This window comes from Ipomoea nil, unplaced genomic scaffold (genome assembly GCF_001879475.1).
Source record: "Ipomoea nil cultivar Tokyo-kokei standard unplaced genomic scaffold, Asagao_1.1 scaffold2818, whole genome shotgun sequence".
NCBI lineage: Eukaryota > Viridiplantae > Streptophyta > Magnoliopsida > Solanales > Convolvulaceae > Ipomoea > Ipomoea nil.
The window spans coordinates 2,262,031-2,276,211 of NW_017619246.1; the positions used below are offsets into that span (position 1 = coordinate 2,262,031).

At 41.3% G+C, this 14,181-nt stretch overlaps 1 protein-coding gene across 1 annotated transcript; it reads right to left on the reverse strand.

Annotated features, from left to right (window-relative positions):
- Positions 1 to 12,330: 12,330 nt before the first annotated feature.
- Positions 12,331 to 13,941, reverse strand: LOC109158431. The gene has a single exon (XM_019306344.1). The coding sequence runs from the start codon at positions 13,939 to 13,941 to the stop codon at positions 12,331 to 12,333; it is 1,611 nt and encodes a 536-aa protein (XP_019161889.1).
- Between the last annotated feature and the right edge of the window lie 240 nt (positions 13,942 to 14,181).

A 14,181-nucleotide genomic window follows, 5' to 3' on the forward strand; every position in this document is an offset into this window, starting at 1 on the left:
CAACGATTATGTGATATGAATGAGGATTGAATGATGATGTGTTTTAAAATTGGAAAGTGATTTGCGACCTTAAAAGCGTATTCCTTATGATGTCATCTCTACTTAACTATTTATTAAGGTTTGATGCGCTCATCCCTATTTGCTGAGTCTATTCCCGGCTTTTAAAATTAGTGTCTCTTAAGTATTCATCTTCCTGCTTCGAAATGGTTTTTCATATATCTATATATATCTATCTATAATGTATTTCAATGCGTTGGAGTGCGTTACCAGCAACTCTTGCTGGACAGATATATTTGGCTTTCAGGCACAGATGAGTAGACACTGGAGCGCGCTAGAGATTTGGAGCGTAGAGTAGATAGTTTCCCTTCCGGCCTGCGTGCCATGCTTATGTATTGACATTATTGAGGATTTTAGTTAGTTAGCCTGTGCACCTGAGTTCTCTAGCTCAGGTGTGACATAGCACCCAATACTCTTATGTTAGATTTTGGGATTTATTGAGAATTTACCTTTATTATATAAGTCTTAAAAGTTGAAAAATTTCGGGGTGTTACACTGGGGGCTTAGGAACAAGAACAATATTGGCCACCCACTCGGGGTAAATGACCGGTCGGATGTGCTCGATCACCGCCATTTTCTTGACCTCTTCCCTAACAAATTCGCGGCAATCGGAAGATAAATGCTGCGTCTTCTGAACGACCGGCTTGGTTGCGGGATCAACGGCAAGCTTGTGACATATGACGTACGGTCGATCCCGGGCATGTCCTCGGGTCCCCATGCAAAGATATCAGCAAATTCGCGAAGAATTGCTAAGACTTCTGATCGTAGCTCGGGGGTAAGGGCCCGGCCAATTTTAATCTTCCTGTCCGGTCGGTCCTCGGACAGGGGAACTTCCTCAACCTCTTCGAAAGGCTCGGGTTGTTCCTTCCGATCACTGGTTGCCTCCTTGACGATCGTGTTCACCTGGGAAGACGTGCCAATATCACGCTTATTAACGGCCCGGGTATAACACTTCCGCGCGGATTGAACATCTTCGCAAACTACGCCGACCCCATTGGGGGTGGGAAATTTCATGCATAGGTGGTGCATGGAAATTATCCCACTGATCTTCATTATTGCTGGTCGGCCTAAGATAATGTTGTAGTCACAGTGCAGATTGACCACAACAAACTCTAACTCGGTCTTGACAGACTTGGGCGGAGTGCCTATCTCGACCGGGAGAACAATTTTTCCTTCGGGGCGAATGAGGGGCCCGGTGAATCCAGACAATGGTACACCGACCGGGATCAGCGCGCTTTTGTCCAGATGAAGCTTTTCAAACACGTCCAAATAAAGGACATTCACACTGCTCCCCGTGTCCACCATAACCCTCTAGACATCGGTCCCATTTACGTCGATCGTGACCACGAGGGCTTCCAACCCGTGGTCACCACTATTGGGCTGATCCTCCAAAGTGAAGGTTATGGGCTCCATCTTATGTCTTTTCCCGGTACCACGGGAGTCTACGATCGCGACCGGGCAGTTCTCCCTAGGTCGGGAAACGTCATCCAATCCACCAAAAATCACGTGGATGGTCGGCTTGCCTGCCGGTCGGCTGCTAGATGGAGGGTCAGGGTCCCGGCAGTCGTCTCGGTGGTCATCTCTGTGGTCATGACCCGACCGGTCTGAACGTTCAGCACGATCGGAGCGATTAGACAGGTGATGAGAGCGTCGATGATCTCTCCGATCAACAGCCTTCTTCGTTTCTTTTCTTTTCCCCACACACTTATCCAGCTTCCCAATACTCAACAAATCCTCCAAGAGCTGGCGTAAATGCGTGCACTCTTCCGTGTCATGCCCGGCACACCGGTGGTAAGCGCAATGCTTAGATTTGTCTGGTCCGTCTTGTCCGGGATGAGGAAGTCGGATAAGATTGCAAGATTGGGCGTACTGCATAGCTTTCGCCGCTGATCAGTTCAAGGCCGTAAACTCGCCAGGCCTGGTGCGGGGTCGGGAATGGTCATTGCCCAACCGATGTTCCGCCCGGCCGGCTGACTTACGGGATAAAGTCCCGACCTCCTGCGATCTTTTGACGGCATTCGCTTCTCCGGCATTAGCGTAATCCGTCACCCTTCGAAGGGCCTCTTTATAAGTGGTCGGGGGATGGAGGATGAAATCTTGATAGAGGTAACTCGCCCGGAGAGAAATATGGAGCATATGGGTAGCGGTGGCATCATCCATCGGTTCGACCTCCCCGACCGCGGCCTTCCATTTGACAAGGAAATCGGACAAGCTCTCTCCTTCAAGCTGTTTGGCCTTTTCCAAATACATGTAGGGCTTCCTTACAATCTTGGAAGTGACAAACTTCCGCATAAACTTCATCGCCAGGGTAGCAAAATCATAGATGGAACCTGGCGGCAACGTACGAAACCATTCGGCCGCCCGACCAGCCAATGTGGAGTAAAAAGCCCTACACATTACGGCGTCTGACACGCCCATCATCATCATGTTGCCATAGTAGGTGTTGACATGGACCTCAGGGTCCGTACGACCATCATAACCCTTGTTCCCCGGGACTTGTAGATCGAGCGGGTATGGCTGGGCCATAATCTCCGCCGTGAAGGGTGTCCTCAATAAGGAGGCTGACTGGTCGACCTGGGGCCTCACTGTGTGCTTGTTTCGAAACCGAGCAAACTCTGCCTGGAGGTCGTGGAGCAGTCCTCGGGTCTCGTTAAGCTCGGTCGTCTGGGCCTGGGTCGCTTCCCTGGCGCGTCGTCGACGATGCGATCTCGACCCACTATGCCCGGACGAAGCCTCCTGGCTGGCTTCCTGCATCGGCACATCTACTAAGCGCCGGTTTGGGTCCTGCGGTCCCAATCGTTACCGCATTGCTCGTCGGAGGCGCTCAAATGCTACTGCCCGGTTGACTTCCTCGGGGTCCTCCGCTTGGGCTTGAACCTCTGGTTGTACCTGTTGAGCCTGCCGTGGTACCTCCATGGCCTCGGTACCCTGCGACCCCAACCGCGAACGAGCCGAGCGTCGAGCCCGAGAAATGGGCCGATGCTTCGGCTCTACCTATGCAGTCGGGTAAATCAGAGGGGCGGCGGCTGGAGCCGTGTACGCAGGTGTGTAGGGGGGATAACCGGCCGGTGGTGTATAGAACATCGGTTAACCGAGCCAATATCCGTATGGTGGAGGCGGGACCGGGTAGGGATATTGCCCGGGATATTGGAGCTGCTGACCGGGTGTTGAATATCCCGGTTGGATATAATTGACCAGCTGTTGGGCAGCCAGGTATTGAGCTGCTGGATGGGGCGGTGAGAGGTTGAGATTGAGGTCGACTGTCTGACCTTGATATTGGGTCGGCTGATGATCGGATGAGCTCGTCGCATCCGCTTGATCGTCGCCGAAGAGGTTGTATGCGAATGGATACATGATGGGAGAAAGGACAAGTGCTTGTCAAACGTTAGCTTACTTGCACGGGTCCCCACAGACGGCGGCAAAATGATAGTGTTAATTCCCACGTAAGCGGTAAATAAAATAACGCAAGACCAATTAAAGCAAGTAAAACTTTTTATTGATCAAGGTGAAGGTCCTAAGTACACTCTACAATGGCTATTTCGAGGGCCGACTGACTGCGGTCGGGATGCTCTGATAATAGCCTATCGATCGTCCAAAAGTCCTTCACACTGTTGCAGCCGTGGGTATTTATAGCCGCTAGGCCGGAGACACAATTCCGGCCAACCGGCATGCACCCCACATAGCAATGACGTGTCTTCTCCCCACAAGCCCTGCCTGTCAACGCCTAACGTTGCCACGTGCTTCTTCTTGGCTCTTTCGCCTAAGGGCCACCGATCGGGAACCGAAGACGTCGGTCAGGTGATGCCCGGTCGGGAACCGACCGAGTTCTTCTAAGAAAATCCGACCTGTAACCTGCATAAACAGGAATATAAAGACGAAGGCATGTCGGTCGGGGTATTCCCTACCCAAGGCCAAGTATGAAAAGCATGTATTATTTATGTACAAGTCAATACTATCAGTTATGCCCATATCTATTGTAAAAAAAAAAAAAAAAACACGTCTGTGGGGAGAAAGTAGCAATCGTTATACCCTACACCACGGCGCGCGTAGCACTGTGCGCCGCGCGCCTCCCAAAACGATGTCGTTTTGGGGTCATTTTGGGAGGCGCGGTAGGAAGTTGCTGTGATTATGTGTATTTGTTCACACAATTATGTGTATTTGTTCACACAATTATGTGTATTTGTTCATACAGTTATGTACATTTTTTATACAATTTTGTACATTCTTTTTATATAATTATGTACATCCGAATCAGAAAATTTGTGTGTATTATGTTAAGAGTTGATGTGTATTATGTTAAAAGTTTATGTTTATTATGTATTATGTTAGATTATGTGTATTATCTTTTAAAAAGAGTATGTATATTTTGTTATATAATTATGTACATTCATGTATACAATTATGTGTATTCTAGTATAACATTATGTACATTTTTTAACAACGGGGTTTTTTTTAAAGAAAAAATTACTGCCATTCATTGGGGCGAGAAATTTCAAAATAAATAAATAAATAAAACGACGTCGTTTTGCATCTGGGCGCACAGTGCAACGCGCGCCGTGGTGTAGGATATAAATTGCCAAAAAGTAGTCCAAGGGGGATAAAAGTCTTGATTTGTGGGGAGAATGGAGAGTTTGTCTGTACGACAAAAAATATCGTATATAAAGAAATTTTCAACAATTTGTAATTTATTTATCTATTTGTTATTGAATAATTTATAACTTATAATTTGCTTTCATTTTTTTTATTACTATTATACGACGATAATCTTGAATTACTAATAGGCCATATTTAATGACTGTGCATCGCACGGGTAAGTTACTAGTAATTATAAAACCCTAAAGAAAAAATAATAAGAATTTATTTAGAAACTCTTTGAACAAATAATTAATCAAGAAACAAATGCTTGAATATATTATTCTCAAATCAAAATTATTAAGCCATGTAAATAAAATAATTATCTAGAGAATTGAAAACTTGAAACTTTGCGACTTTGTATGATAAGAATAATTCTTCAGTCCTATCAAATTGCGTCTGTCGTCTCACTTGTAGTCTGTTTGTGAGATTTGTGATTTTGTGTAAATAAGCATTAAGAGCTTTCGATAATGTCAGCTAATTAAGTAATTAAGTAATTAGCTAATAATCTAATCTAATATACTGTATGCATAAACAATTGAATACATCAAGTCATAGGGGATAGGGTTGCGTACTTGCGTAATAGCGGTAATGCCGAAGCTTGAAAAGCATTAATTGGGGCATTGCGGTAATGCCGATTTCGTAATGGCGGTAATGCTAATTGCTACTTATGCAGCTTAATACACTATATGTACATTTTTTTTATGGCCCCCAAAAATTGGGGTCCTATGCAAAGACCTGCCTAAATCCTAACCAGACTCATAATCACAATGGTAGTTTAACTCCACATATCAAATACTTAGGGGGGTTTATTCAATCATGACTTTCATAGAGTTTTAAAGACTTTTATAAACTTTAAAGTTTGGAGGTATTCGATTCAAACTTTTAGAGAGTTTTTAAAAGTCAGGCGGTATTCAATCAAGATTTTTAAAGAGTCTTTAAAAGTCGTGTGGTATTCGATTAAGACTTTTAAAGTATCTTTAAAAGTCTTGTGGTATTCAAAAAGTTATGAACTTTTGTAGACTTTTGTAGACTTTTCTTTCTTAAATATAAATAGTTGAAATCCAACCATCAACCCCAAAATTTCAAAATTTTCTTTCTAACAACTTTGAATGTTTTCTCTCCCTATTTAAACTCTATTTTTTCTCCATATTTAAACTTTATAAACCTATCTAAATTCATAAAATTATTTTTTTCTTCATTAACCTATATTTTCCTCATACCTAAACTCTACTAATTTTTCTCTCTCCTAAACTTTACAATCTTCATCTAAAAATTTGAAATAATATTATTTTTACTTCATTATTACTTGTTTATATTGATTTTTATTTTTATTATAAATTTTATTGTTCAATATTGTTATGAATTTCTAATGAATAATAATTTTTTTTTTGTTGATGTTTATTAATAATATATATAAGTAATTAGCATTTCTTTTTTGAAAAATAAGTAATTAGCATATAAGTCTCAGCATACTATGGATAAAAATAATAATGTTGAGAATGTTGATGTGGGTGAAGAACTATATAATAAGAAGAATTTTATGATATATTATAAATGTTTTGTAAGAAAATTATAAATGATAAGAATCAAAATCATTGAAAGTTTGTAAGGATGTATTCAATTTAAAATTTCAATGACTTTTGTAGACTTTTTAAAATAGAAAGTTGATAAAAGTCTATGAATGGTTTTTATATAGACTTTTATAGAATCTTATAAAGTTTTAAAAAGTTTTGAACGACTCTATGAAAGTCAATCAAAATTTATTATTATCATTTTTAATGTCTTTAAAACTCTACAAAAGTTATGATTGAATACACCCCCATTAGGGGATGTTTGGTTCATGGAAAATGTTTTCCAAAATGTTGTTTTCTTGTGTTTGGTTCATAGAATTCATTTTCCATTGGAAAATGAATTCTTCAAATTTGAGGAAAACAAAATCCTTGGTTGGACCAAGGATTTTGTTTTCCATGGAAGATGGGAAGAAAAAGTGAGATGGAATGCCTATTTTACCCTTGTTTACTTTTTTTAATTATATAACTTTTATTAATTTGTAGGGACATATAAGTCTTTATACTCGATATTCCTTACCATTCCAAATCTAACCAAACAATAGAATTAGTATTCCAATAATTCTTTTTCCACCAACCAAACAATGAAATTCATTTTCCCATGGAATTTCAATTCCACTTCCCTTAAATTAAAATATTTTCCGCTAACCAAACGAGCTCTTAATATTATTATAACTTATCATAATTAATGTTATAATAATAACTTATAGGAAAACGTTACAAGTTGTACATGCCCAGATCAGATTATCAACCATGCTGTTGAATCTCTTGCCTGTCAGTAAGCCTGTTTTGGAGTCTGATTCTAAAGCTACTCTCCTGTGGCCTAGCATTTTTGCAAGCTGAATGCCCTTTAGTAATGCCCAGGCTTCTGCACCGGTAGAGTAGCCGGCTCCAATGTTGTATTTTAGACCACGCAACCAGTTGCCGCTTTCGTCTCTGGCCGCGCAGCCACACCCGGCTATGTTTGAAGCTTGCATGAATGCCCCAGCAACATTAATTTTTATCCAGCCTTGGTTAGGTTTGATCCATTTGATCTGCTTCCAGGTAGTATCCATCTTGCATCCGCCTATTGTCATGGCTCTGGAAAAAGCTTACTCTTTCAATTAGTGGTCTTGTATGGTTATTAAAGACTCTCTCATTCCTCCACTTCCAGAGGTTCCAAAGGGTAATCGCGAATTTGACTCCAAAGCTTAGGTGTTGGTTTCCTCCCATTGATCCTCTTATGCCGTTGTCGAACCAATAGTTAAAAGTCTGGTCAGAGCTGGAAGTAATATCGTTGTGGAACAGGTTCCTCCATACTTGTTTGGCTTTGGGGCATTCACGAAATATGTGGTTTATGCCTTCAATACTGTCCTCGCACACCCCACACTTGTCGTCAACTGTGAAACCTCTTCTTGCCCTATTCTTGTTTGTCATGTTTGACTAACCACAAAAGTGAACATATGCGATTTGGAAATTTAAGTTCCATATGCTAGTCGTAGGTATGCTTGATGAACCAGCAGCCAGGTTATACGCTTCTTTAACTGAGAACATGTTCATAGCGTCCCTTCCCCAGCCAACATCCTCTACATTAGGATCATCTTGGATGGTAAACGCTGCCAGCCACCTAATTGCCTCTTGATTGAGTCCACCTTCAAGTTTCTGCTAGTTCCACCGTACCCAATGTGTTGCATCCAGTAGTCAGATACTTTTGCATGAATGTCTTGGGGTGGAATTTGATTGATAGTCATATCCTTTAAGGGTTGCGTGCCAACCCACCACTCCTGCCAGAACTGAGTGCTTTTGCCATTCCTTGCGCACTTTTTTAATCCTTTAGAGATAATTGGGAAGCGCTGCTGACATCCTTGGCATTGGTCTCCATGACGCTGGTTCACTGGGATCAGTAGAATATTTAGCCTTCATTATATGCGCCCATAGGCTGTTATCATTGCGGATCAGTCTCCAGCCAAGTTTAGAAAGAAATGCATCATTAAGGTGATCCAGCTTGCGAAATATTATCCAAATTAATTCCTCCAATTAAGTTGTTACCAAAAGTATATCTTTTTTACCAATTCAGTCAAAATATTAACCAATATATATATATATATATATATATATATATATATATATATATATATATATATATTATCATCACTATCAATCTCTTTAGACCAATATCATCTTCTTCATTGGGTCCAAACTCTTTTCAAGTCTATTCCTTCTATTGGTGGCTGCTTCATGTAAGTCCATTCATTTTTTATAGCTTTCACCCATAAAATATTTTACTATGGTATATTATATACCGACATTAAATTAATTTCTCTGGTAAAATCAGATCTTCAACTTCACAATGATATACTCTAAGAGTCTACATTAAAAATATAAGAGAAAACATATATGCTTATTAGATGAGTGAAAACACTAATATTGTGAGTTGATATAATGATTGCAAGTATTTGGAGTGGTGGTGAAACAAAGAAGAATAATGATTTGCCATGCAAGACAAATAAGGATTGTGAAGCTCCCGATCCTTTAAGTTCTTGCTATTGTGACCATCTTGATAAGATTTGTTTTTGTTATAATAGACCACTTAGGCCCCCTATGGTTCGTCCACCTGAACCTGAGGAATCTCTCATTTACAAACATCCATTAAGAGATGTTCTGATCTGTTGATCAAAGTACTAAACCATCATTTCAATTCTGAGAAATAAATACTAGAGGTACCTTGCCGTTTCGTTGTCTCATCAATCAAAGAATCTCAGACTTATCTCTCTGCTTTCTTTTCGTATGAATTTTCTACCTTTTTCTAACTATATTCCCCCGTACTTCAATATGTTTTGCAGTTTATATCGTCTGGTATGAGCTTGAAGATACTTAAAGAGGCTCTACTTCAACAAGTAGTGTTATGGGTTTATGTGGTTCGCTGGGCAAAACAGCAATCAAACAAAAGCTAAATCGAATTGAGGGGTGAGGACGGTTTAGATGAAGGCCTTTTCTAATCCTACTTTGCCTTTTTCTAGAGAGAATTGGGAATGTGATGCTAAGGAAAGAGAAAAAGGAAATGGAGAGATTTTTTTTAACCAGAAGTTTCTGTATTTTTCTTATACAAATTTATAATTGTATATTTATATTAATAAATAATTATTATTATGACAAGTATAATTTATTTTATATTGTGGACACATTATGTTTTTTAATAAATTTGATTTAATAATATTATACCTTAATTATAAAAATTCTACATAATAATTTTAGTATTAAATGTCATACAATAATTACAATAAACAATGTTTAATAATTGACAAATTCTATTAGGTAATAAAATTACTATTTGTGACAATAAGATTTCTTCCTTATATATTTGTGACAATTTGATAGCAATAAGATTTCTTCCGTAATTATTAACATAGTAATTTGTTCCATATATATTTGTGCCTTTTTCGGTACTAATTTTATTTGTGCATTTTTACCATAAAATTCTACCTAATTTGTTCTGTACTATGTTTGTGCCTTTTTACCATAAACAATGTTAATCCTATAGCAATAAGATTTCTTCCGTATATATTTGTGCCTTTTTCGGTGTAATTATTATCTATTCAAAAAAAATAGATTATTTTTTAATATAATTTCCTAATTTTTATTAAAGGTAATTATTCTCATAATTTTTCTTTCATTCTTTTGTGTAATTATATTGTAATTTTATGGTAATGTATTTAAATATTAAAAGAGAACAAATGTTATAATTAATATAATTAATGACATTATAGTAATTGTGAGAGTGAAGAACACTTGAATTGCATTAGGCTGTGGTATAACGCCCCCCGTCACGAACACCACCCCAATCAGAGTCTGAAAAGGCCACAAGCGATAGTGGACACCCACGCCGAAAAAGAAGACCAAATGCAGTGTACCTTTCAGATAGCGTAATATCCGCTTGACAGCTTGCTAATGGCTCTCAATAGGGGACGCCATAAACTGCGCTAAGCGGTTTACCGCAAACGAAATATCCGGTCTAGTGATCGCCAGGTATTGCAAACGACCAATAGCCCGCCGATAAGTCGTCGAGTCAACAGCCGAGTCATCTGCGCAGAAATTATCAAAAGCACACATCGGAGTAGTGACCGGCTTCGCCCCCGTCATTGCAAACTGGTCCAAAATATCAACCACATATTGACTCTGCGACATAAACAAGCCAGTCGAAGTAGACACGACTTCAACTCCTAAGAAATGATGCAAGGGACCCAAGTCCTTAAGTGAAAACCTTTCCGAAAGCCGACGAACAAAGGCCGCGATATAGGTATCATTATTGCCTATAATGATTATGTCATCGACATACACCAGGAAGTATACCATGATATTACACGTACAATAAATGAACAAAGAAGTATCAGCCACAGACTTCTTAAAACCAACTGAAACAAGAAAATTAGATAGTTCAATGTACCAAGCACGCGGGGCTTGCTTCAAACCATATATCGCATTCCTCAACCTACAGACATGATCAGGTTTCTCCTTGTCAACAAAACCCGTCGGCTGTGCCAAATAAACTTCTTCATGCAACGTGCCATTCAAAAAGGCATTGTTTACGTCCAACTGACGCAATGACCAGCCTCGTGACAGAGCAATACTGAGAATAACCCGAACGGGAACTGGTTTTTCCACCGGACTGAAGGTCTCAAAGTAGTCCCGACCTGGTTCCTGGAGAAAGCCTTTGGCAACCAGCCGGTCTTTAAACCTGTCCACAGAGCCATTAGGCTTCCGCTTGACCCTGAACACCCATTTACAGCCAACCAAACTATGATTAGCCCGGGGCACTAACTCCCAAGTGGAGTTCTTCACCAGAGCACTAAATTCATCTGACATCGCATCCCGCCATAAGTCATTTTTCAACGCTTCCACCACGGTGCGTGGCTCAATGGACAAAGCAACGGGATGGGATGTCGTCAAGTTTACAAATTTATCATTAAAATACATAGCATTCGGTCGTCTTTGTCGGTTAGACCTCCGCAAAGGAGCAACCACCTGCTCCGTAGAAACCGCGGCAGGATGCTCAGTAACCACCGATTCAGCATGCACAGACCCTATAGATGCTACAGAACCTGCTGCCGACGCTGACTCACCCACCTGACGAGACAGCTGTTGTTGTGGAATAGCGTCAACCGGCAGAAAGTTAGAGCCGACCGGCGGGAATTCTGATCCAGTGGGCGCCTGACCAGAACTAGTTGGAGCGATACCCCCGATGGACACAGCTGGTAAGGTGGACTCCGAGGTTGGCAACGGAGATTCTGGCCGGTGAGGCGGTTTTGGACTGACAGACGTGGCAGCCACCGGGACCTCCAAGGCAGCAACTGACTCCTCCAGAACAGTCGTTTGCTGATTCAGTGGTGGTGCGGAAGTTGATGGTAGGTCCGACGCAATCCCCATACTGGCAAACTCTGAACGTGATTGGACAGAACAGGAGTGGAGACGGTTTTACAAACCAACACAGTGTATGGAAATTCGTTTGGCACAAATATAACATGACGCGAAATATATATCCGACCACTAGACACTTCTAGGCATTTGTAAGCAGGTTGACTTAACGAATAGCCTAAGAAGACACATGGCTGAGACTTGGGACTCAATTTAGCTGGGTAGTATGGTTTTAGCCACGGGTAGCAAAGGCACCCCAATGGCCGAATTTTCTGGTAGTTCGGGTATTTGTGAAATAACTTCTCATATGGTGACGAGTGATTAAGGAGAGCAGTGGGCATGCGATTTATTAAATACACAGCCGTTTGGAACGCAAATGACCAGTAGGAGGAAGGCATAGGACGCATAATGCAGTAACGCCATACCACTTTCGACAATATGCATATGCCTGCGTTCAGCGGGACCATTATGTTCTGGAGTGTGAGGGGGAGATGTATAGTGAGAAATCCCTAGACTATTAAACATAGGAGTTAAATCAATATATCCCCCCCCCCCCCCCCCCATTATCAGAAAAGACCGAAACAATTTTATAGTCAAAATATGTTTCAACCATACGTTTAAACTGAAGGAAGACCGCATGAACATCTGATTTAAACTTTAAAGGAAACAACCAGATATATTAAGTGTAATGGTCAACAAAATTAATATAGTATTTAAAACCATCGACCGAAACCGTTGCAGAACTCCACACATCTGTGTAAATTAATTGCAACGGCCGGGTGCTAGACATGGTACTAAATGAAAAGGGCAGCTTGTGACTTTTATTGATATGGCACGAATTACACGAAAATTCCTTAAGTTGTTCAGGCTTAAAGCTTACATTATTATGTCGAAGAATGCAGGCTAAAACTTTAGAATTTGGGTGGCCGAACTGATGATGCCACTTTGACAATGAAGACATGGTAGTGACATTAATTTGAGACTGCTGAACAGGAAGACTGTAAACATCATTCACGACCGGACCCTGCACGAGAGGAGCTCCCAACTGTCGATCCTTGACAGCAAAATGTGTGTCAAAAAATTCATCAGAAACGGAGTTAGTCTTACAGAGTTTAGACACGGAAATTAGATTGTTTTGAAAACTTGGAACACACAACACATCTGACAAACTAATAGACCGAGAATTTGAAGGTAACGAAACCGACCCAGTATGTGAAATACGAAGCGAATTACCATCACCAAGGATTATCTCGTCAGGCCCTGTGTAGTCAGCTAACGTGTGCAGAGCCATGGCGTCATTCGCAGTGTGATGTGAGGCGCCCGAGTCCATGAGCCACGGTTGAGTGGGCTGCGCAGTAGTAGACGTCGAGTGGATGGTAGGAGATTGACGCCCAGTGTTCTGCGGCTCAAGCACCGTCACATTATTTTCCTTCAGGAATTTGGCAAGCTTCCGGCAGAATTTAGTGTCATGCCCGGGATAGTCGCAGTAGTTGCAATATCGTGCAGTACGGTTGCCATTGTTCCTTACTTGTTTTTGTCGCCCATTAGAGGAGACAGAACCACCTCTGCCACGGCGATTGGAATTGTAAGACTGAGTGTCAGCAGGGCCATAGGACCGCCGTTGTGTAGCGTTCGCAGTAGGCATATGAACAGTCGAGGCAGCTTCGTTATCCTGTAATATTCGTTCGTAATCAGTGAGGACATCATGCAATTCACTGTATGAGATGGCCTCCGTCCTGACGCGAAGAGCAGCAACTATGGAGTTATATTCATCGCCAAGTTGCGTGAATATATGAACCACAAGATCTTCTTCTGTAACAGGGCTTTGGGCAAGAGCCAAATCGTCGGCAATGGCTCGCATATCCCTCTTGTACGAGTCAATGGACCGGTTGGCTTTAGGGTTCTTCGCTAACTTCGTTTTAAGAGAAACTATGCGACCCCGAGAGGCAGCAGCACAACTGGTGGATAGTCGTGCCCAGGCGTCGCATGCAGAAGTCGCGGATGAAATGACTGGTTGTAAGGTGTCTGAGAGACTGCCTAGGATTGCACTCAAGACAGTTTGGTCTTGTCTAAACCAAGCCTTGTACGCAGGATTCAACACAGTCTGCATTTGATCAGAGAATTTAGCCGGAGCGGGAGTGGAACCATTGATATAACCCACAAGGTCAAGACCTATGAGTGTAGATTCTATTTGTTTCTTCCAAATTAGAAAATTCGTGGAAGTGAGTTTGATTGGGAAGTGGGTAGGGGCGGAAATGTGTGTGATAGTGGGTTGGGTAGCAGCAGCCATGGCTAATGAGATTAGGAGAAAGGGAGGAAGAAAAAAAAAAACTCACTAGAGAGATGGTTGTGATACCATGTGAGAGTGGAGAACACTTGAATTGCATTAAACGGGAACAAGCTTTAAATAAGCTTTACACAGCAAAGAATTAGGGAGCAGGTAAAAGCTAAACCACAAGATAAAAGCTAAGCCACAAGATAAAAATAAATATAATAAAATTAATATATCAGGCCTAGACTAAGTCTTAAC

Excerpts from the sequence above, each read along its gene's own strand:
- LOC109158431 (XM_019306344.1), bottom strand. The coding sequence starts at position 13,941 with ATGGCTGCTGCTACCCAACCCACTATCACACACATTTCCGCCCCTACC.